This window comes from Protopterus annectens, chromosome 1.part1 (genome assembly GCF_019279795.1).
Source record: "Protopterus annectens isolate FY-2018-M chromosome 1.part1, PAN1.0, whole genome shotgun sequence".
In the NCBI taxonomy this organism is placed as follows: domain Eukaryota; kingdom Metazoa; phylum Chordata; order Ceratodontiformes; family Protopteridae; genus Protopterus; species Protopterus annectens.
The window spans coordinates 1,245,145,980-1,245,171,297 of NC_056726.1; the positions used below are offsets into that span (position 1 = coordinate 1,245,145,980).

General features: G+C 39.9%; 1 protein-coding gene across 2 annotated transcripts in view; it reads right to left on the minus strand.

Moving 5' to 3' along the window:
• The window catches only part of LOC122809657, a 673,939-nt gene that overhangs the window by 81,991 nt on the left and 566,630 nt on the right, over window positions 1-25,318 (minus strand). For both annotated transcript variants that reach the window (XM_044081325.1, XM_044081317.1), the window contains one exon: window positions 341-1,063. In XM_044081325.1, coding sequence (XP_043937260.1) covers window positions 341-1,063 — 723 coding nt within the window. The remainder of the gene's footprint in view (window positions 1-340; window positions 1,064-25,318) is intronic.

Consider the following 25,318-nt stretch of genomic DNA (forward strand, 5'->3'; position numbering starts at 1 on the left):
GCAGACCAAAAATATGAGATGAAAATTCAGATATTTACAAAAATCAAGACAGTAGTATATTGGCAGTAGTTCACTTACATAAAACAAACAACAAAACACATTTTACATAGTACAAAACAGAAACTATCAGTAAGAGATTAGAAAATAACAAGAGACAGGATACAAAATGCATAGGGATATGTCTGTACACCGTGAAAATGAAAAACATACTATTACAGTGTTGCATATACTGTCCAAATCTTTACATAACTGTATTTTACTATCTCTGACTGCTGTTTTTAGTGGTTTGGCAGTAGAAATAAAAATAAAACATTTTGACAAAAAGAAAAATAACTCTTACCAGAATCATCATGAAGCATAACATGTGGGTTTGGAATTGATTTAGCTGGGTAAATCACAGTCTGTGCTCCTAACCCTTCCATGCTGACGATGTCACTCATGTCATTTAGTAGGTGATTGATGGAGGAGTATCCATCCAGAGGAATATGATGCTTGAACTGTGACGTGTAGGCATCCTGCAGCTTAAACAATGACAGACCCTCTGGGTGCTGTTCCACAATATAAGCGATGTTCTGTTTTAGATCTGATGATGTGGAGACCTTGGCTGTCACACTCTGCTCTTGTTCATCTGGTACTGTGACTGAATAATACTGTGTCTCTGATGCTGCACTGCTCACTGACATGGTACTCTCACCCGAAGGGACTGCACTCACTGCCGCCTGAGGTGTAGGAGAGCTACAATGTGTCTCCCAAGGGGTGGAACTATCTGGTGAATTTGGCAGTTTATGAGGCATCCATTGCATGATGGGAGTAGTATCTTGTGAAAGCTCTGTTGTGGCACATAAGGCATCTTGGGTTTGATTTTGGGTTCCTGTTTCTTGGGAATACTGAGGATATAAGTCCTGAGAAATCTCAGCCTGGGGGCTCAAAATCACTTTCTCTGGAATTGGGGGTTGGTGCACAGCACTACTGATGGGCATCTGAGGTACTGCAGATTTTTCTTCTTCTTTGGATCTTGTTACTGCAGATTTTTCTTCTTCTTTGGATCTTGTTAATTTGGATTCTTCAAAAATGATAAAAAACGGAATTAAAACAACTTCTGTTTCCATCATGCTTTGTTACATTTGTCTATTCAGGTAACTCTGCATGCCTGTTGTCTGTAAAATCATAGACTTAAATACTCTCTTACAGTTATGGACTACAGTTTTCAATGAGCTTCTCCCAGGGGTAAAGAGCTGATTTGATACTGTCACTACCAAGTTGAACAATTCTGCTTTTAGGTGAAAACAGATTTGGAAAGTGTTAGGAAATCATTCATTCATAATCAAATCTAATTGTGTAAGAGTGCAGGAAGGAATAGATGGATTAACTAGATAAAAAAGGGATAAAAAATTAAGGAGCAGGACTGGAAAGGTGGGGTTTATGCACAGAAAGGTATTGGTGCTGTCTGCCTAGTACTGGAACAGATTAAAGTAACCTGAAAGGAACACATGCAGTAACAGTCCTTCCTTACACTATAACAGAATCAAGATTGTACATACCACAACACAAAAGACACACAAAGGTTAAGGGTTATAAAAACAAGCAAAAACTTGTCAGAAGGAAGAGGGTATAGTAGCAATAAACAGGAAGCATTTGTGTATCTGCCTTGTCGCTTAGTGCAGAGGATTAAGAATATGAACTACCAAACTTCATGCTGTAGTTCAGGGTTTTAACTCACTTGCCTTTAGTTTACATACTGTGCAAAAAAAAGCCCATGCTTACAAGCTTTACCTGGTTAGCAAGTGGGCAAAATTAAATTAAAAGATGCTGATTGTGGCTTCCCACTGAAGCCATGGCTCTCAACCTCTTAGAGCAAGAAATCTGGACAAAGCCATAAACAAAAGTGGGGCAAAGGCCCAAAATAAGGACAAATTTTAAATATTGCTCTTACAAACTTGGAAAGTTGATATAATAACAGGTTTTGCATTATCACAAATTTTCTGAAGGATATGAAGTCTGAAAGTCAAACGTCTGTCATCATTTTCTAACTTTAGTCTTTAATGATTTGCCACTAATTTGCCAGAAAACCCCAAATTTATGAAAAACGGACCAGAAATATAAGGCAAAAATCTGGACATTCTACGCAACTGTACAGTTGAGAGGTATGACTGGAGATGAACTACAGCAATAGTGATTAAATATATGTGGTCAATAAAATGAGCAGAAATCAACAGACTTATTTTGTTCATTCAGAGTGGTGCCTTTCTTTAGGAATAAAGTCAAAAATTTTAAAGGTTCTTTGTTTCTTTTTCCATTAGCTTTTATACTTTTTTGGGATAAGACATATGTACATCTAAGAATAAAATGATGTATCCAAAGGCTCAACAGGAACAAAAAAATTCAAAATGACTTAAATAAAACTCTGTTTTAATGAAAAGATAAAAAATTTCACATCATCTTGAAAAAGCCTGGTATGCCTCCAGGCGAAAGCGCTTGATATGGAATTTTTTATCTTTTCATTAAAACAGAGTTTTATTTAAGTCATTTTGAATTTTTTTGTTCCTGTTGAGCCCTTGGATACATCATTTTGTTCTTAGTCTGGTTCGGACATATGTACATCTCATGAGATATAATGCAATTATTAGGCCAACATTTCTCCATATTATAAAATGGATAATAACAGCATATGCACATCCATGCCCCCCTCCCCCACACACAAACAAACACACTCTGGCAGACAAGTAAAGGAAATCAAATGCTACTGTACCAAAATAAACGTGTTAGCTGTAATAAACACCTCACAGGTATTCTGCAATTGTGGACCACATTTGAAGACCATATGAAGTATTAAGAATTAAGCATAACACTGTACTTAGACACAAAGTTTATAATTACGGACTGCAGATTCAGTGTTAGTGTCTGGTTCAAAAATGGCACTCACATCAGCCCTAGCAAAGCTGAAGTTTAAAGTCCTAGGAATGCTTTCCAGGTCTGCAAGCACAGGCACAAGTACTGTTAGTGCAGCTTTATTTCACACAGAATAAGCAGCTTCTTATATGCTACTGTAACAATCCTGGAGGAAGGGGAAGGCAATCTTTACCTTTTCTTGTTGACAGCAAAACTCTTAACTGAGACTGTAAAATGACATGCAGCTACAAACTGATTGGTAACGTGAAAATGCAAGCTTGTGTAATCAGACCTACATTATTAGCGTCTCATTGCCCCCAACCCCCAGTACAGTAGAGGACATCATTCTAGATTCAGTTATGTGGAACAAAAATGTGATATTGATTTTGTCCTTTAATTCAGCCATAACTTTTAAAGAACGGTAATGAAGGAATCCCAGTTCACTTAACTGTCGAGTGGCTAAAGGACAGCAAATGGGAGTGAACAATTCAGGATAGCAGTGGACATAATCAGTACTAATTCCTTACAGTGACAGGGGTTGCCTTTGCGTATGCTACTATGGATCCATTATATCCTACTGTGGTGGTGGTGCTGCGGTACTATGGATCCATTATATCCTACTGCGGTAGTGGTGCTGCGATAGCATTGTCACCTCATAGCAAGACACTGTCCCATTCGATTCTCAGCTAGAGCGTCTTCAGTGTGGAGGCATACGTGAATGGGGCATGCCTTCGTTGAAGGTTGTGCATCAAGGCTGGTAACCCGGTACGTAAAAATCCACTACCAATCATTAGCGGACCAGAGTTCCGCTGTGGCGACCTCTAACCGGGAAAAGCCGAAAGACACAAACAAACTATGGATCCATTATGAAAAGTCATTATTTATGATTCTAATGCAAACCCAATGAGTCACAACAAAACAAAAACCCACCCACTGAAAGTGGAGGGTGACATCAGGAAAAAATTAGTTTTTTGCAGAGGTAAGCCATACTAATGCCATGGTTGCTCAAATATGGGAAAAGAAAAACATCCTGTCAAGGTGAAATAAAAGGCTACCACAACTCTCACAACAAGTCTCATTGTACAACTGATAAGTAAAACATTTGAGAACATTGTGAATTCGGGGAGCTGGGTATTAGCAGTCAGCATCCAGGGTGTTTCCCCTCACCGAATGTAAGATTTCCCACGCTGTTGCAGTACCTGCCCATCACTAACTGTACTGCAGGAATCCTTTACATGCTGCCCCAAAACAAATGAATACTTTAAGTTACCTGTAGCCCAGAATCACAACTGGTGAAGTGATTCTTCCCTTCTTTGATGGCTAATCCCACACAGACAACAGGAACAGGACCAGTACAAACTGGGCTTATTACTGTCCTGCATAGATATGGCAGGTGATCAATGAATTTAAAGCTATTGTGATAGCACTGCTTTACGTACAGTAGATGTCCTTTTGTGGGCCAAATGATGCTTTCTGCACCTGGATTACTAAATCTGTATGCCACCCTGAACACAATGCTTTTTACTTTGGTACAACGGGCAACTTTTATTTGTATAATGCTAGGGCATGGCATTCAGCACAGCATAAGTGGACTATTTAACTATACTTCAAAAACTTAAAAGATATCACACAGTGAAAACTCTAGCTTGGCTAGTTTTTACTTGTTTTTACTAATTGGTTTGTCTGTGTGACCTTTTCACTTTTTGGTTTTACATGTTAGTTGGGATCTTTTCAGACACATTAACGGTAATGGACATTAGCAGGGTGTAAAGACCCTGTTTTCCTGAAGTACAGCCAAACAGACTACTTATGCTGTGCTGATGTGTCCATACCTGGTGGGGTTTGGCTCTATTGGCCTGAATGTATTCCCAAAGACTTAAAAAGAAAAAGTAGAAAGTCGTGGACATTCAGAAGCCATATAGCTGAAACACTCGATGTCCTTAAGGGTCATTTGTGTATATCCCATGGGCCTCTATTACATGAGGTTTAAGGTATCACACAGTGAAAACTTTAGTTGGCTAGGTTTTCCTTGTAGTTTTTACTAATTGGTTTGTCTGCGTGACCTTTTTACTTCATGATTATGACCTGCTCTTTGGAGATACTGGGTACAGGACTGTTGTCAGGTATGCTTTGGGGTATGGCTAGTGCAGACAGGGAGTGAAGTTTGCACCAAATCTGTCAGCTAGCAGGTTGGCAATTTTATCAGGTTCAGTATGAGAGGTACTATCATCTATAAGTTCAGCACATAGCTGGCTGCTCCTTTTTGGATTTCGGATGTAGCTGAAGAATGCCTTATGATTATCCTTAGCTAGAGATACTAATTTAGCTTCATAACTAGCTTTAGAAGACTTTACAATATATCTGATTTGCTTGTTCAAGCTGTGGAGGGTATTCTTCTACTGAGTAACTGTCCTCTTGTTCTTAGATATCAGTTTCTTCCTTTTGTTATATAACCTATTTATACTTGAGGTCCACCAAGCTGGTGGCCCTGGACTGCTGGGGCAATTACAAGCGAGTGTTAACATCTTAACTCAACTTGTGAAATAACTTAATGTTCACATTCATCACATCCAAAGGGACAGTGCAACCAGTAGTGACTGTGACTTTAATTGTACTCCTAACTGCCTAATGAACAGGAGTTGTCAGGACATGAACCTTGAACCACCACACAACTCGGATGGAAAGATCTCTCAAGTAAGTACTGATATCACAGACCTTAAAGGGTGGTTTAATCGGGTGTTTGAATTTAATGCTACAGAAACTACACATAATGGTACCTTGCAACCATCTATTTCAAAACTGGAACATGTGCTCACTAAATGCCATAAGCTGCAAGTAGAAAATGCTTACTTGGTGGAATGTGTCAGGTGTAAGCAGATACCCAGGAGTCTTAGATCTTGGAAATATCCCACTGGGTTGTTGCAGGGTTCTCCCTTGCACCACGACCTCATTGAACTTTTTAATAAGCAAGGTGTTGAATTGTTGGAGCTGCTAATTAAACATAACCATCGTGAAACTGAGCAGCTCATTGCTGAAGCAAACACTTTAAATACTGTGATTAAGAAAGACTTAACTGTTTGCTACTTATAAAACACAATACTTTAATCTTCTTCTTTTGACTTTTCCTGGTTAGGGGTAGCCACAGCAGATAACCTGTCCACTCATGATTGGCAGTGGAGTTTCCGGTGTCAAGTTGCCAGCTTGGCACCCAACCTTCCACAGAAGGCAGACACATACACACACTCACACCTAGGGCCTATTTAGAGTGTCCAATCCACCTACAGAATATCTTTGGGATGTGGGAGGAAACCATAGCACCCGGAGGAAACCCACGTGACCACAGGGAGGACATGCAGACTCCACACAGAAGGCACCCTAGCTGAGGATCGAACCGGAAAACCTCTTGCTGTGAGGCAGCAATGCTAACCGCTGCACCACCATGACTGTCCAAAACACAATACTTTAAGTTTACAAATGTCTCTCACAATGTTGTCTCTTTTAGTATACAAAACACAATACTTTAATATGTATACTAAAAGTAACAACATTGTGAGAGACATTAGTAAACATAAAGAAAAGAAACTTGAAGGGGATAGAACTGAGTACAATGAGGGGCGAGCCTACCCCCAACCACAGAAGACCAATGAGAACCAGGCATTTAGTGATGGACATCATGTCAATGAGGAGGAAGTGATGTATTCTGGCAGCAACAGTAACGCCCCTTTAGGGAGGGAGCCCTTGAGGTGTTTGGAGCATTTGAGGAACACCTCAAGGGAACCACGAGAGGAAAAACTACAACCAAGGGAACCAGAGGTACCAGCAGAAGCAGTATGGACAGCAGAACATGGACAGATAGATGAAAATGTTTCAAATGAAGTTCCAGTAGCAATTTCAAACAAAACACGTTACTTTCATGTTTTTAACTTTACTGAGGATTTGTATCAAATTGAACATGCTGAAGTATTGAGTTAGAGGCTACACTTTTGTTCCTACTTGTCGAGCCAAAACAGACAGCGTTTTGTTGGACTTAATTGTTTATCATAAAGCTTAATTCTTTAGGCATGTTTAACCATAAAAATGTGGAAAATGTAAGTTATGTGTTAAAAATTACCTGTATACTAAAACTAAAGACCATACTTACAACTTGAGTGTGACTGAAAATGAATTGTTAATATTGCTTTGTCAAGATAATAACATACAAGTTATGAAACCTGACAGGGGGGGTGGTGGTGATGTATATTCAAGACGATTTTAACAACATTTTTGTTCATGTTACTGATGATGATACGTATGAAGAAACTACGCAAAATTATATTCATGGGGCATACAGGAAAATAGATTTTTTCTTACAAGACATGTTTGACCAAGGGCAAATAGATGGGGAAACACTGAATTTCCTTAAAGTGAAATATCCCATAGTGCCAACCATACTTGGCATTCCCAAGCTTCATAAAGATTTGAGGGATCCTCCTAGGAGGCCAATTGTTAATGCCAGTACTTCTAAGGTACATGCCAAGGCAAAATACGTGGATTTGAAGCTTAAAAATTGTTTAACAAGATACCACCACCTCCGTAAGGACTCTTGGGATTTTTTAACAAAATTCAGGGGAGTTAACTATTCAAAAGCATTATGTTTTGTAACAATAGATGTTGTTAGTTTATTTAATGTTATTCCCCACTAACAGGATCTTAAATGGTTTAGGGAATTTCTAGTGGATTTAAGAACATATTCTTTTGTTGAAATTGAAGTTTTAGTCACACTGATGGAAATAATTTTAGACTACAACTTTGTTTATATTGAAGGACAGTATTTTAAGCAGAAAGGGGTGTAGCAATGGGGTTGGCTTGCGCCTCCCCCCCCCCATATACTAATATAATCATGGTCCAGTGGGAAAAAACAGTACATACTGAGTAACCCAAAAATACGGGCAATAAAAATCTACGCCAGATTTTTGGATAACATTTTTTTTAGCAGGGGAAATAAATGAAGAAGAAGCAACTGACTTGGTAAACTGTTTGAATTCCACTACCTCGTTTTTTAGATTTACTTATTCCTACAGCACTGAAAGCATTAGTTACCTAGATGCGCTAATAGCCAAAGATCATGTTAAGGAGAGGCTTACTACTAACATTTATAGGGAACCCCACTATTCAAATTCCCTCTTGCATTACACAAGTTGCCACCCTTGGCGTGTTAAGAAAGGGGTGGTAAAGGGACAATTTATTCATCTGGCTAAAATGATTTCTGATGACAATATGTTTGAGCAAGAAAGTAACAGACTTCTTGACATGTTTCAGGCAAGAGGGTATCTGTTGCAACTGATTGTTAGTACATGTAGTGAGATTAGTACTAAAAGGTTAGAAGGCACCATCCTACCTCTTTTTAGGCGTTCCACTACTCAGATTATGGAGGATGTTAATGACAGGTACGCTACAGGTAACAATGTTTAAAATTATGGGAAGGCATTTGGCACAACTTACACTGTGGACAGTGATGCAATTGGTAACATACTATGTAAGAATTGGAAAATATAATAATACATTCATAGGTTACTACTAGGCTAATTGCCCTTGTCAGCCATTTTAAGCCTTGCCAGTTACCCTTTGTGAGAATCAAACCCTGCACCTTGTGTCTACAAAGTAAACACCTTAACTACTAGGCCATCCTCCCAACTATATTTTCTTATTATGGGAAAGATTTTGAGAAGTTTGGTGACAGACCATGTATAGTATATAGGGCAGGGAAGATTTTGAAAAGAACTGTTGGAAGGCAGTGAAAACCTGGCTCCAAATTCAGCCAAGAGGTGGAGAACCTACAATTGTGGACTCTGCAACCAATGTAAATTTATTTTTGAGGGTAGCACACTAGTGGTAGGGACCCACAAGTTAATTACTTCATTCCACTGCACTTCTAATTCAATAGGTTTAGTATATGTGGCAAAGTGTGTTCAATGTTTGTGTTTTTATGTGGGAAAAAACAAATGGAAATTTAAAGTGGATTTACGAGCACAATCTAGACATGAGGAATAAGAATGTTACAGACTCTTTATACAAGCATTCGGAAGCACACCCTGATCATTCTTTTTTAGTTTTGGATTGGATTTTGTACCCCAGAATATGAGAGGAGGGCCATGGGAAGATCTTACTGAATACAGAGAAATGATGTGGAAATTTCGATACAATACCCCACTCGGGTATCATTGAAAAACTCATCAGCTTAAATGTTAACCCATACATCACAAGATGGGTTGCAAACTGGCTGAGCGACAGAACCCACAGGGTCAGAGTTGCTGGCGCCATGTCAGACTCTAAGCCTGTCACAAGTGGTGTCCCACAGGGCTCAGTCCTGGGCCCACTCTTGTTTGGCATCTACTTCTCCGAAGTACAAGCAAACACAGGAGGGTTATGGCTGACAAAGTTTGCAGATGACTGCAAACTGGGCGCCGTAGTCGAAAACACATCTGACACAGATATCCTTCAGAAAGGTCTCACAGAAACGGATAACTGGTGCCAGAGCCATGGCCTAAAGTTAAATGCCAAAAAATGCATAGTCATACCCTTCGGGAAAAACAAGGTTACCCCTAGCTACCTCATAGGTGGCAATCCACTGAGCACAGAAGAAGTTATTAGGGACCTGGGGACCCAGGTTGACAGTAGCCTGTCATTCGACACCCATGTAGCTAAAGTAGTTAGGAAGACCTTCTACATTGCCCACCTTATCATGAAGGGATTCACATCTAGATCAAGGGAGGTCATAGTTTCCCTGTACTCATCACTCATCAGACCAATGATTGAGTACAATGCCCCATTCGGAATGTATCTGACCCGATACTTGCAGCAGCTGGAGAGGCCACAAAAGTTCCTCACCAAAAGGATAAAGGGTCTCAAAAATCTGTCCTATGCTGCCCGACTGAAAGAACTTCAGCTCTATTCAGTCGCACGCTTGCTCAGAGGTGACCTGTGCCTGACATACAAGGCCATGTCAAGCCCAGATTTGATGAATATGCTTCACCTCAATAAATCTAGATCCGTCAGAGCCACAAGGGCGGGAGACTTAAACCTCGACATGGCTATTAATAGGACGTGCTGGAGGGATAGATTCATCACCCAAAGACTCCCTATGCTGTGGAACAAAATCCCGGTATATGTGAGGCAGAGCACCTCGCTGGCCTTGTTCAAGAGAAATCTTGACCAATGGATGGGAGATCGCAGATATATCCCAGGGATTACCTCAGTGTCACTGCTCGACAGAGGCACAGCAAAATAATGGGTATAGTTCCCCATACTAAAGGGGTGGCGTAAGCCACAAAACTATGGGCTAGGCTTGTAAATGCCCTCGGGCAGATAGCCTAGTATAAACCTATGAACCTATGAACCTAATTAAGGTTGATCTCTTGTGTGCCCCCTGGTCTTACTGAATGCATTTCAATCAGTAGTATACTTTGTTTAAAATCATACAAAGTGTAACCCCCTGCACCTTATGTTCTAACAACTACCTTCTTTTGTACTTGATAATTTGCTTCTGTTTGTTAACTGATGTGGTGATCATGTGATTTTTTGCTATTTAAATATTGAAGAGTTTGTTGAACTTTTAGATTCTGATGAAATCTTGGTTATAGACTGACAAAAGCGCTTAATCTTGTTGGCTCATTACTAATAAACTTAAACTTCTCGCTGGTGTCTTCACTACCTTCAGTTTTTGGATTGTTTGTATTTGTTCCTGGTTCCTAGTTTGTGTTTTGCACTTGAGGTCCACCAGGGTGGCCTGTTTGTTTTTTTTGGGCAGACCTGGTTTTGATCCGGTCAGGTACATCCGAGTCTACACAGTTGTTTAGGTGGTTATACAGTGCGTTTGTGTGCTCTTCTGCATAGAGTTGTTGTCTGTGTTAGCAGGGGGTTGAAATGTTTTATTCCATTGCCTAGTAGGTTGTAGTTTGCTTTGGAGAAATTTTTCATTTTTTTTGCTGCTGTGGGGGTGTCATTTCTTATCATTACTTCAAATGAAACAGATTTATCACCTGACACCACGGAGGGCAACACACAGGGGGTAGTGTAGTGACCCCCCCCCCATGTTGGTGAGTCCTAAGTGTAGGATATTTGAGCCCCATGTTGGGGTGCAGAGTACTTGCTCCAGGTTATCTGTATTGGCAAAGTCCAGGAACCTCAGGGTGAGCATGTCTGTGCTTGTATATGTCACCCAGTCAATGGAAGGGTAGTTGAAATCACCTGTGAATGAAGTGTTTGGCTGTACAGTGAGTGATTCAAGTAAGTTCAGGTAGGTGGTGTGCTTCTCAAGGTCCAAAATGTCTGTGGTGAATGACTGCTTTGGAGCATGGTGGGAGAGGGGTGACCTGGATTTAGGGATATTTGCTGTCTCCACCACATGATCTCACTTCTGACAAGCCCCAGCACTGGAATTTGAAAAGACAAAGGATGTTGGTGCTGGGACCAAAGAGACTTCAGATACCATCTTTCTCATGTAGAGACTTGCCAAATTTATCATGAGAATCACAGATGCAATGAGATCCAAAATCTGGAGGTATTCCCTTGCAGTGATAGAAGTCTGAGTGGAAAACCTTAGAAATAAATCTAGCTATAGATATACTTATTTTCCTATGGAAGAAAAACTCTTTGAACTGAGATGTCTAGCTGACGCATCAGGAACACAATTCTGTGAAAGAGTCAAAAATGAATTCTGAATTTTCTCTTGGAATCTCAGCTTGTATAAGAGATCTCTCAATCAAGTCAGAGATTCCGGACACTTTGAAAAAGACTCTGCAAAGATAAGCTGTCAAAATATTAAATAAAAATATGGATATCCTGTAGCTTGCAATGAGCTACAAGTGGAGCTAGACACTTTTTGAACACTCTTGGTGAAGTGTTCCAGATACACAAAACCTTAATAAATTCCTGAAGTCAGGGTGACTAGGGATGTGATAAAAAGCATCTTTTGAATCTAGTGTGACCAGGAAACTTGAATGAGGAATGAGAGTTAAGAGATTGTGAGGTGCCATCAATTTGAACTTGGGCACTACTACAAACAGGTTTAGGAAAGAAAGATCCAGACTTGGTCTCCAAGCACTTTCTTTCTTTGCCAATAAAAACATCCTTGAATAAAAATCCTTCCCAACCTGAGAAGGGGAAACTGGTTCTACCACTCCCTGGGACAGCATGTAATGAAAGACAGGTGGCAATAAAAAGAGTCTGTTCTGGTGGCTGAGGAACTACCTCATGAAATGGATGAATTTCCTCCCAGTGCCATCTGTAACCTTGATGAATGATCTCCAGAATCCATTTGTCTGAAACTCTGTTGCCAAAGACAAAAGTGGAGATTCAGACTTTTTGGAAGAGAAAATGGACTGCCAGGCTGGGAGTGGGGAACAAGATCCCTTAAATACTCATTCTGACTTGTTGGACTGTCCTTGGTTTGGGGGGGGGGGTCACTGAATTCTTTTTGGAACCCCTTTGGCATTTCTTCTTAAACGTATGTTTGCCTACATTTTGTGAGACTGTTTATTTTGTTTTTTACCAAATTGGATGAGGAGTTAGAGAATTGCTTTCAAATTCTGGAAAAGGAGGGCTGAAAAAAATTAGAGATTATGTCTATCAACCTACCCCTTTCATTACACTTTGTGATCACCTCTGCAGCAGAGGACCCAAGAATTAAATCTCTGTCTAAAGGATAATCTAAAATCTCATTTTCACTCACCTGCGGGTGAGACAAATTGCTAGCCTGCTGTGCTGGCAAAGACTGTTTGCTTAATTATTTCTTTTTGTGGTTGGGATAAGGGCTAACAGTAGGAGTGACAATATGTTCCATGGTAAAGCTGAAAATGGTGTTTCCTGTCCTGGAGATAAGTAAAAATGCCAGTAAAACTACCAGTCCAAAATAGTTACTTTTTGACAGAGAAACACAGTAGAAAGCACTTTCAAACACTATCACAGACCAGCAACCTTAATGTAAACAGAATTTCTCACAGAAAATAGTTTAGCATTTACATAATGTTACTTTCAAAATGACAGAAACAGTGAGTAGTCTGTTTGAAAGCCCATTACAGTCTCAGGACACTCCATTAAAACACAATACTCCTAGCTTTAAAATAACTGTCCCAAAGAGGAAAGTAATAATACATCAGTAAAAAATAAGAAAATGGAAGTTTTTTCCCCAAAGGGACCTTATCTACCCAGCTAAGGAATGCAAAAGCTGACTGTCAATCCTCAAAAGCCGCAGAGAAGCTGTGAAGACTGGTAGAGAAGGGTGAAGGCTGCCAACCTAGCCAGATCATTTGTAAATATGAATGTAAACGGCAGGCTTGTTGTCTTAAATGTAAAGAAATACTGTTACATGTGGAACTGGAAATAAATGTGACAACAGTTCACTCTACTGACCAAAGTAAAGCATGTGGTGACCCTTTGAAGTGGACAGTGGTGCCAAAAAGTCTAGATGAAGAAATTCTTGCTGTTGTTTTAACCAAGAGTTAAATTGCTAGATTTAAACATGCAAATGTATTCTTATTGCTCTTTTTCTTGACCAACTGCAAGATAACAAAAGGGAGATGTTAAGAATGTAAAAGCAGTTAATCTGTCAGTCTGGAAACACCAAGAAAGTGTAAAAGATGATGTAATGTTTAGCAGAACTGCAGTTTCAATTTAAACAGTGAGAACCAGATATTAAGCATTTTTGTCTTGACAAAACTCACAGCACTCTGCCTGTTTTCTTATGTAAGTTATCTTAGACTTGTGTTTTCTTTTAGTTTTAGCTAGAATCTAGAAAGATTATACTGTGTTTTTCTGTTATGTCAGAACTGTACTACTGAATTATTTTAAGTATTTCTGTGTGATTTCTGAACTCCTGACTAGCACTGACTGTGTAGTAGAAAGTATTGTCTTGTGGTTTTAATTACTTAATATTAAATATTTTAAAACCTTTTAACTGTGGCTGGTTTAGAGATAAGTTAAGCTCTAGAGTTGTTGTTCTTCTTTCTGCCATTCTCGGTTAGGGGTCGCCACAGCGGAACTACGGTCTGTTAATGATTGGCAGTAGATTTTTACGGTACCGAGGTGCCAGCTCGACGCCCAACCTTCAATGAAGGCACACCCATTCACGCATGTCTTTCGAACGCCAATATTTATAGAGTTTACTATCCAAGTCACTCTAAATAAGCCTTGACTGATTAGTCATACTACAAATTGGATAATAATATTGCACAGTAATAATTGGACACCCTTTTAAGGGCCTTTGGTAGCTGATATTAGCTGGGTAGTGGCATCCGGTAGTACAGTCTGGGTAAAAGGGGCACAGCTGGAGAACCTGTGTCAGCCTTCCCCAAAAATGTTTGTGTGGTTGTATAACCTCTTATCTCAAAGTGTGTGTGTCATCTACTTGGGCAGGGACATGAAGCACTGGTTGGACAGAGAGGGTGCTGGAGATTTTAGCGTGCCCAGCTGGCTGAGATCTGGACCCTATAGCTGTGCCAGTGGGGAGTCTTATTGGGGACCTGGAGACCAAGGGAGCGAACAGCCCCAGACTGACTGTGATCTCTGTGTGCTCTTAAGGGAAATTGCACTTTACTGTGTGTATTTGTTATCCTTTCCTCATATATGAGACACCCTCTCTGATGTTATTGGCGAGGAGTGAGGCTCCTTGATTGCTGGGCGAGGGCACAGGCATCACCTATTAATTGTTTGGCAGTGGTGTGATATCCACATTACATATTAATTAGGTGGCAAATACTAATTGGCTTGTAGTGGTGTGGGTAGAGTGAATCCTGTAGCTTGTGAACAGTGAGCTTTGAAGATGTTTTGTACGCTAAATCAGCCACACAGTGAATACACAGAGTTCAGATCACAATTGTTTTATTTCTTTTGTTAGCTTAGTTAGTCAGGGTGAGCAGGCAGCATGTCAGCAGAGGAGTATGGAAAGCTGACAAGGAGCCAGCTGGCAGAGATGTGCCAGGCTAGGGGACTAGTGCATGGAAACCTGACTAAGGTAGACCTGATTGCAGCCTTGGTTACAGGTGCAGCAGAAAACAGCAACCAGGAGGACAATCAGACTTGCAGTGGAGATATAATTCCCTCGGAGAATGGACAGATCAACCTTTCTGCAGTGGACTTAAAAATCCAGCTGGAGCTAACGAGACTTGAGTTGGAGGCCGGCGTGTGGAATTAGAAGCAAATGAGAGACTGTGATGTTTGCAGGCTGAGGAGAATGAGAAACTGTTACATCTGCAAGCTGAGGAACAAGAAGGGCAGAGGCAGCATGAGAAGGAGATGCTTACTCTTCGCCAGAGTCATGGAGGTAATGGGGAAGGGAGTAACTGGACCCCAGAAGCACAAAAGTTCAGTAAATTTCTTCCGCAGTTTAAAGAGGGGGAAAATTTTGATACTTTCATTCATATGTTTGAGAGGATATGTAAACAGTATGAAGTTGACCAAGAGCTCTGGGTACGGTTCCTGACCCCCTTACTCCATGGTACAGCTGTAACTGTTCTGTCCAAAATGTCTGACATTGCATGTTTTGATTATACTGCTGTAAAGAAATGTCTTTTAGAACTGTTTAAGCTAACACTGAACGATATAGAAAAAAGTTTCTTGAGCATAGACACAAGGCAGATGAAAGTGTGTGTGAATATGTTGCTGAACTGAACACTTATTTCCATAGGTGGTGAGTGGATGTCAGGTCACTACTTTTGAAGGGCTGGCAGACCTTTTGGTTAAGGAACAAGCCCTTAGGACTTTGTATGAGTACACGAGGATCTAGTTAGCTGACAGACAATGTGCTACATCAGATGAGCTAGGGAAGAAGGGAGACCTATGCCATGCAAGCAGGGCAGCCCTGCACAGAAAGGGGATTCACAGTACTGCTCATGGGTCTAAAGGAACCCATGGTGGGCAGCACAGACTGCCACAACAGAATCTGCCAGTAGCAGGGGAAGCCACTAGTCCAGGTACATGTCCAGGAGCTAGGGTTAAATGTTTTGAATGCGACCAGTATGGCATACAGGTGTCCATGGAGGCAAGGTGGGGAACCAAAGGTGAGGGAGTCAGTAAGTGGGAAAGACAAAATGTCAATAGTAGGTTGTCTTGAGACAACAGGGGTACTAAACTAACATCCTGCAGATGTCCTGATAGGGAAGGATTTGGATGAGGTAGTACCGTGTGCTTATGCAGTTACACGCAATGAGGCTAGGAGACAAACATGTGGGTCTGGTAGCCTGGGAGAGACCCAGACAGACTGCATACTTGCAGCCAGGACTGGTGAGGTGGTTACTTCAGGGAGGGAGCTACTCTGTAGCAGTGAGACTGAAGGTGAGCCACAGCTGCTTGTGGATACTAATGTTCCCATGGACAGAGTGACTGCAAAGGTAGAGGTGAGTAGCAGTACCCAGACTGACAGTAAAGCACCACTGTCAGAGGATGCCAGACTTCCTGTGGAAGGTGAGCTGGGAAGGGTTACAAGGAGAGAGTTGAGACAGGCTCGGCTCTCAGACCCTACATTGCAAGGCTTGAGGCAGGTAGCTAGGGAGGCACCTGATTCTCCAGGAAAGGGGGAATCTGTATACTGGATAAAGGGTTACTATAAAGACAGTGAACCCCTGAGAGAGGCCTAGAAGGTGAGAGGGTACAGCAGTTGGTAGTGCTTTGAGCCTACCATCTGGCGCTTCTAGCCATAGCCCATGATAGTCTCTTTGCAGGTCATATGGGCATAAAATGTAAAAAGAGGCGTATTATGCAGATCTTCTATTGGCCTGGAATTTCCAGAGATGTAACAGGGTACTGTAGGACCTGTGAGCAGTGCAAAAAGGTAGGCAAGGCAGGAGACAAGGTGAGAGCTCCTCTGATGCCCTTGCCTGTAACTGAGTAGCCATTTCAGAGGGTAGCTAGGGATATTGTGGGTCCTCTGAGTACCCCACGTTCCACAGGGAAAAAGTACATCCTAGTGGTAGTGGATTATGCTACATGATACCCTGAGGCAGTAGCTTTGTCCTTCATTGAGGCAGAGAAGGTTGTAAATGCAATGTTAGAGATTTTCAGCAGGGCAGGTTTCCCAAAAGAACTACTGACTGACAGAGGTGCCAATTTTATGTCATACCTGCTGGCTTGTCTGTGGAAGTCCTGTGGGGTGAAGCACATGAAGACCACCCCTACCACCCCCAGACTAATGATCTTGAGAGAGAGAGAGAGAGAGAGAGGTTAAACTCTACAATCAAGTCCATGTTACAGGCATTTGCAGATCAGTTTAAGAGGGAGTGGGACAAATATTTGCCCATCTGTTGTTTGCTTATAGAGAAATTCCCCAGGAATCCACAGGTTTTTCACCTTTGAGTTGCTGTATGGGTATAGGGTGAGGGGATCACTAGATTTAATTTGAGATGAGTGGGAAGGTGAATGCGAGTCTCACAAGGAGTCTGTTGTGGCATATTTCCTGAACCTCAGGACAAGGCTCAAGGAACTCGTGGGCTTGGCCCAGGAGAACCTGGCAGAAGCCCAACAACAGAAAATGTGTGGTATGACAGGAATGCTCGAGCTAGAGAGTATGCTGTAGGGCAGCAGGTAATGGTTCTCATTCCTGTCAGACACAACAAGCTGCAAGCAGCTTGGGAGGGACCCTACAAGGTGGTAACAAAGGTAAGTGATGTTAACTACATGGTGGAACTGCTAGACAGACGGCAGGGGCACAAACTGTACCATGTTAACATGATGAAACCTCACCATGATATGGAGGACCTTGTGTTGAGCATTTGCGGTGGATTGCAGGAGGAGTCTGAGGGAGATCTGGGGACTGATCTCCTCAGTGAGGATCGGGCTGACACCTCAGTGAAAAGGGTAGCAATGTCCCTGCAGCTATCTCCTACCCATGTTTGAGAAATCCGAGCAGTGTTGCAGGAATATGGGGACATGTTCACTGGGAAACAAGAGTGCACCCACCTGGTGCAGCACCAAGTGGATACAGGACCCCAAAGGCCTATTAGGCAGGCCCCTTATAGGGTGCCTCAGAGAGTTAGACAGACCCTGAGGGAGGAGGTCCAGGAGATGTTGGAACTAGGGGTGATTCAAGAGTCCAACAGTCCCTGAGGATATTTTTAGGGACAGCAGGGTACTACAGAAAGTTCGTCCCCAGTTATAGTACCATAGTTTCTCCCCTCACAGACCTGATAAGGAAGAACAGGCCAGATAAGGTAGTGTGGACCACAGCATGTGAGCAAGTATTCCAGAAGCTTAAAGAAGCTTTGGGAGGACCCCCTGTGTTAGCCAGTCCAGATTACAGCAAATAATTTGTTGTGCAGGTGGATGCTTCAAACCATGGGGTGGAGGCTATACTTAGCCAAATTTCTTCAGGGGGGGAAGAGTACCCAGTGGTTTATCTCAGTTGTAGGCTCCAACCCAGGGAGGAATTCTATGCAGCTGTAGAGAAGGAATGTTTAGCCATAGTGTGGGCACTGCAGAATCTTCAGCCTTATCTGTATGAAAGGAAAATCACTGTTATGACAGATCACAACCCCCTAACATGGTTAAACAGAGCCAGCCAGCAAAATGCCAAGTTGCTAAGATGGAGCCTGGGGTTGCAAGCATATGATATGTTAGTGCAGAACCGCAGTGGGAGTAGCAATGCCAATGCAGATGGGTTCTCAAGACAGGGAATGGGGTAGGTACACTCAGACCTAAGCCTCTCAAGCGGCGTTTCTCAAGGGTCACTTGAAAAACTAGCTTGAGTTCTCCTGGGGGGGGGGGGGGGTGAAGACTGGTAGAGAAGGGTGAAGGCTGCCAGCCTAGCCAGATAGAATTATTCTATCATTTGTAAATATGAATGTAAACTACAGGCTTGTTGTCTTAAATGTAAAGAAATACTGTTACATGTGGAACTGGAAATAAATGTGACAACAGTGCACTCTACTGATCAAAGTAAAGCATGTGGTACCAAAAAGTCTAGATGAAGAAATTCTTTCTATTGTTTTAACCAAGAGTTAAATTGCTAGATTTAAACATGCAAATGTATTTTTATTGCTCTGTTTCCTGACCAGCTGCAAGATAACAAAAGGGAGATGTTAAGAATGTAAAAGCAATTAATCTGTCAGCCTGGGAACACCACGAAAGTGTAAAAGATGATGTAATGTTTACCAGAACTGCAGTTTCAATTTAAACAGTGAGAACCAGAGGGTAAGCATTTTTTGTCTTGACCATCTAACTCACAGCATTCTGCCTGTTTTCGGAAAGTGTAAAAGATGATGTAATGTTTAGCAGAACTGCAGTTTCAATTTAAATAGTGAGAACCAGAGATTATTAAGCATTTTTGTCTTGACCATCAAACTCAGAACATTCTGCCTGTTTTCTTATGTAAGTTATCTTAGACTTGTGTTTTCTTTTAGTTATAGCTAGAATCTAGAAAGATTAGTCTGTGTTTTTCTATGTCAGAACTGTACTACTGAATTATTTTAAGTATTTCTGTGTGAGCTCTGAACTCTTAATAGCACTGACTGTGTAGTAGAAGGTATTGTCTTGTGGTTTTAATTATTTATTATTAAATATTTTAAAATCTTTTAAATGTGGCTGGTTTGTGTAGAGACAAGTTAAGTTCTACATTACATTGCATATTTATAGACTTTACTGTCCAAGTCACTGATTAGTTATACTACCAATTGGATAATAATATTGCACAGTAATAACTGGACACTCTTTTAAGGGCCTTTGGGTAGCTGATAATATTAGCTGGGTGGTGGCAGCTGGTACTAACGTATAGTCTGGGTAAAAGTGACACAGCTGGAGAACTTGTGCCAGCCTTCCCCAGAAGTGTCTGTGTGGTCGTATTGTTTTTTTTGGTGGCTTTCGAATAAAGTGACTCTGATAACATTTGGATTATTTTCGGTCTCATTCCCTCATTTGGTTCTCCAAGTGAACCTTGTTTATGTTGTGGTCGTATAACCTCTTATCTCAAAGTGTGTGTGTGTCAGCTACTTGGGCAGGGACACAAAGCACTGGTTGGACAGAGAGGGTGCTGGAGATTTTAGCTTGCCCAGTAGGCTGAGATCTGGACCCTATAGCTGTGCCAGTGGGGTGTCTTATTGGGGACCTGGAGAGCAAGGGAGTGACCAGCCCCAGACTGACTGTGACCTCTGTGTGCTCTTAAGGGAAATTGCACTTTACTGTGTGCATTTGTTATCCTTTCCTCCTATATGAGATGCCCTCTCTGGTGTTAGTGGTGAGGACTGAGGCTCCTTGATTGCTGGGCCACAGCACGGGCGTCACAGAAGCATGTTTTTCAGTGGCAGTAAAGCACTGTGGGGCTTCATGCCCAAGCATGTCTTTTAGTCAGCTCAGCTTGAATAGCTTGACAGCTTGGGTGTATGGAAGGTGTCCTGAAGCTTTGGAAGCTGGCTGCCTGTTATATCCTTGGCAGGATATAATAACACATACAGCTAGGGCTACTGCAGCAATGATCACTATATGAAGAACATCTAAAAAGATCACATTCCAAGCAATCAGTTTACACTCGTGAGCAAACACTAAAGGTAACTAAATAATGCATAAAATGGACCAACACACCTGTAAAAATAAATATAAAAAAAAAAAAAAAATAGCAAACTTAAAAATTTCTCATCCAGTAAGCACTTTCGTCAATACTTGGACTTCAGACTAAATGAAAGAGTAAAATTCAGCATTATATACTTGCGACAATTAAGACTTCATCATTAAAAGATTTACATAATTAATCCAATCAAAACAATTTGTGCTTGCAGTCTTTCTCTTTAAATAGATCTTGAAGTTTTCCTTGTCATTTTGTACCAGAGGGTTGCTGGCATCTAACATAAGTATCAATATTCCCTCCAGTCTAATTCTTCCTGTTCATCTAATGCATTATTAAAATTGGGTACACAATCTAACACTAAGAACTTTGGTGAACCACTATATTTTGTTATATAATAATGTTATCCCGACGCATTATTTATGTCTATTTTACTAATAGCATATAAATGCTCATGCACCCTTTTATATTAACTCTCTAGTAGCTCTGCCTACATAATATGCAGGACTAGATGAGCAAACAGATAAATGGACTCAAAATGTAGATTCGTTGTGTACAAAAACCCTAATTAAATCTTAACATTTTTTTATATAATTTTTTCTTTTTTGCATCCACCATTAAATACTTGCAATAGTTACAACTCAAACATTTGAATATCCCTTTTTTAATCTCTTTAGCATTTCTAAAACTCAACTTTTGGGTGGCACAGTGGGCAGCAGTTGTGTTGTTGCCTCACAGCAAGAGGTTCTCCGGTTCGATTCTCAGCTGGGGTGCCTTCTGTGCGGAGTCTGCAGGTCTTTCCTGTATTCAAGTGGGCTTCCTCCGGGTACTCCAGTTTCCTCCCATATTACAAACACATGTGTCTGGAGTGTTTTTCTCCAAGCCACTGCTGAAAATTGGCTTTGTTCCACATTGGACTTTCCCGATAAACAAATAATAAATAAATGAAATACTTTGAAAAATATTCTAAAAATTCTTCCATCTTTTATTTACTAAAATAGGAGCTTCCCCCATCACTTTTCTGATGTCAGGAAAATGACTTAAAACCTGCCAATTCTCTTTTACAATGTCCTTAATCTGTTTTCCATCTAATGAATATTGCATCAACACTCCCATTCTATAGTTCTTAGAATTTTTACTAAGTTCAGTATTTTTATTTTTATTTTGATCTGCTGTGACGACCCCTAACGGGAGCAGCCGAAAGGAGAAGTATTTTTATTTTTATTAATTCAAGAACTACTTACTTCATCAAAATTAAGTCTCACTATTTTCTCAGGGTACCCCTAGAAATAAACTTAGGATTAAATGGGGGATAACAACTCGACTTAGTAAAACCATAATCACTTTTTTCTTTTTGCTCAAAAACAAGTTTAAAGTTCAACTTTCTCACATAACCCCTTAAAATATTTAGCAATTCACAAATCTCATCTCCTGCTGCAGGTACAAAAGTCCAGCCTTTTTTCAGAACTTGCAGTTCATCAAAACTTAAAGGTCTATGTGACAGGTTATAGATCTTAAAATACAGTCAGAAATAATACCTTTTAATTTCAAGTACTCTTCTTTCTCCCCTTCTATTTCTGATTCTTCTCTGCATACGTTTTGCCTTCTTGCCTGTCCCTTGTTTCCCCATGGTTGCAGGTGCTACTGTCTGTGCCCATGTATGCTCGCCAGTACCTGTGTCTTGATTAAATATTCACAGGTTGAAAAAACCCTGTCTTCCTTAACTTTCATTCTTTGCTTGGCACTGTAGCCATTGTTGTAATTCATTTTATTGCGATTTCCATTCATAGCTCCTTTTTGTGCCAACCGTTCTGATCTCCTTAATTCAGAAGTAACTTCAGATGAACTTATAAAAACCTTGTTATCATCCACTGGAATCCGAACTACTTGTAGCATCTACCTCTGCTACTTCATTCACTTGATATGCCAATGCTCCTCTCACAGTCTGCCCGATCCCTTTCGAACTTAAGTTTTCTTTTCTTCACAATTTCATTCTCATTCACTTGATATGCCAATGCTCCTCCAACAGTCTGCCCGATACCTTTCGAATTTCTTAAGTTTTCTTTTCTTCACAGTTTCATTCTCTTTAATTTATCTTTTATGAGACAAAATTTAATCTCAAAATTATCAACAGTGGTATATTCTTTAAGCTTAAAATAATTTAGCTTAATACTTTCATTAAGTTCACGAACCCTTTGTTTGTAATAATCTATTAGTATAGCCATATATTTCAAGCCAGTTTTTTGACAGAGCTCAATTAACCTCTCTATGAGCTCTTTGGGTAATCACTGCCATTAGGCGTCTTATTAACTCATACCCCTTTTGGCATTCTGTTCACAGATATACTACTTTCAAAAAATAAATTGCCCTACTCTAAAGGTTTCAATTTAATCAAATTTTTCTAAAGGGATAAAAGACATTCAGACTCAGTAAGTACATTTCTTAGATGCTGAAGTTTATAAAGAAAATAATGAATTGAAAACCAAAATATATAAAAAAAGACGTACAAAATAATACCTATTTAGAATATGGAAGTATGCATCCCATTGGTATGAAAAATAATATAGTTAAAAGGCAAGTGAAGAGAGTTAGTGATTTGACCGATAGTGATGAATTATTTTTGAAAGAAGGAGCTTCGTTATGTACTAAGTTGATTTCTAGTGGTTACCCTGAGAAAATAGTGAGACTTAATTTTGATAAAGTAAATAGTTCTCAAATTAATAATAATACAAATAATATAGAACTTAACAAAAATTCTAAAAACTACAGAATGGGAATAGTGGTGCAATATGCCTTAGATGGAAAGCAGATTAAGGAAATTGTCAAACAGAATTGGAATATTTTAAGCAGTTTCCCTGAAAATGGTGTGGGAAGTTCCTATTTTTGTAAATAAAAGTGGGAAGAATTTTAAGAATATTTTTCAAAGTAAATTGAGTTTTTGAAATGCTAAAGAGAGCAAAAATGGAATGTTCAAATGCTTGAGTTGTAAATACTTCCAGTATTTGATGGTGGATGCAAAAGAAATTTATATAAAAATGTTAAGATTTTAATTAGGGGTTTTAGACATCCAAATCTAAATTTTTAGTGCATTTATCTGTTTGCTCCTTTTGTTCTGCATATTATATAGGCAGAATTACTAGAGTTGTATTAAAGGGTCCTTGAGCATTTATATGGTATTAGTACTAGTATTATATGGTATTATATGGTATTTATATGGTATTATGGTATTTATATGGTACTAGTATAGTAATAGAATCTGGAGCATTCCTCCCTGGGCCTCTGCTGAAAACAGGCTCTGTGAAACCTAGTCGGACTTTCCCGGTCAACAAATATTAAATAAATAAAAAATAAATAAAAAATAGACAAATGTATACAATGACTGGCAATTAATTTTAAAAAACAAGCGCGCTGATTGGCCAGCCGTGCCCTTTGTAAATTGGAGACTATACCAACGGGAAAAGGACCGGATGCCGGACTTTTTACTGTTAGTATTTCTCGTACGTTTTTTACTTTTCTTTTTCTTCTTTTCTTTCTTTTTTTTTTTTTTTTTTTTTTTTAATAAAAAAAGGAACTGGGAGACTTAAAGCAAATGAGGGAGATGGCACAGACAAAAATAAAAGGATAATCAGGTAAGTTCTGCAAAATTAAAGAAATGTACCTGATTATCCTTTTATTTTGTCTGTCTCGGCTCAGCCAAAAGTAAAATGTCTCCTGATTTCTTCTTTTTACTTTTTAAATTTTGAATTAAAAAAAAAAAAGCAATGTAGATCTTCTTTTCTCCATTGCTTCCTAGCATGCGCAGTATATCAGAAAAAGCCCCAGGACAGCGGAAAACCACAGAAGGGCATCATGGAGGCATTCTACAAAGACATTATTTAAGAAAAGTAAGTATTTTTTTCTTAAATGTCATTGTATAACAGCAATAACTCCTGTCTGGGTGTGGGCAATGCTGGATTTACCCACGGGTGCCTTTGTACCATACTAACCATGGATAACTCCGGCATTACCCACTCCCAGACGTGGGTTATTGCTTAAATAGTACATGGGGAAAACATTGTATAACAAAATGCAGTGGTTCACCAAAGTTCTTTGTCTTAGATTGTGTACCCAATTTTAATAATAGGTTAAGATGAACAGGAAGAATTTGACTGGGAGGAATATTGCTGGTAGGATGCCAGCAACTTTCTGGAACTAAATGACAAGGAAAACTTCAACATCTATTTAAAGAGAAAGAAGTTGAAGCATTAATATAGGCATATGTTGTTTTGATTAGATTAATTATGTAAATGTTTTAATGATGAAGTCTTAATTTTTCCAAGTATATAATGCTGAATTTTACGCTTTTTCATTCAGTCTGAAGAATGGCGTCTAAGTATCGAACAAAAAGCTTACTGGATGAGAAATTTTTTTTCACTTTGACGCATTAAAAGTTTACTAAAGCCAACCAAGTACTCCTAAAGTAAAAAACATACCATTAAACCTCAAAAAAAGTAGAACCACCCTAGATATATATTTAAAAAAATTCATATGAGGAGGCTTTCGCTGTCCACACTCCCATAACTTAAGTATGCTAAATTCAGTCATACAATTACGAAGAAATGAAAAAAGCAGGAAATTATGGGGTAGCTGACTACTTGAAAATCAACTATAGCAAAAATCTGATCAAGTTAACCACTGACTATTAGGGCAGACAAATCTGGCTGTGATAAAAGAAATGTGGGATCAAATAAAAATAAAAAAGAATCCTTGTACTTCATGGGCAATTTAGTAGTCAATTAGCATTTTTTTTTTTTGATATGTGAGGGATGAAAGTAGTTCAGTTTACCTACAGAAAGCCCATGCAGACATAGGGAAAATAAATTTTAAACAGACTATGACTGGAGGTTAGGACTGAGTGCTGGACCCTAC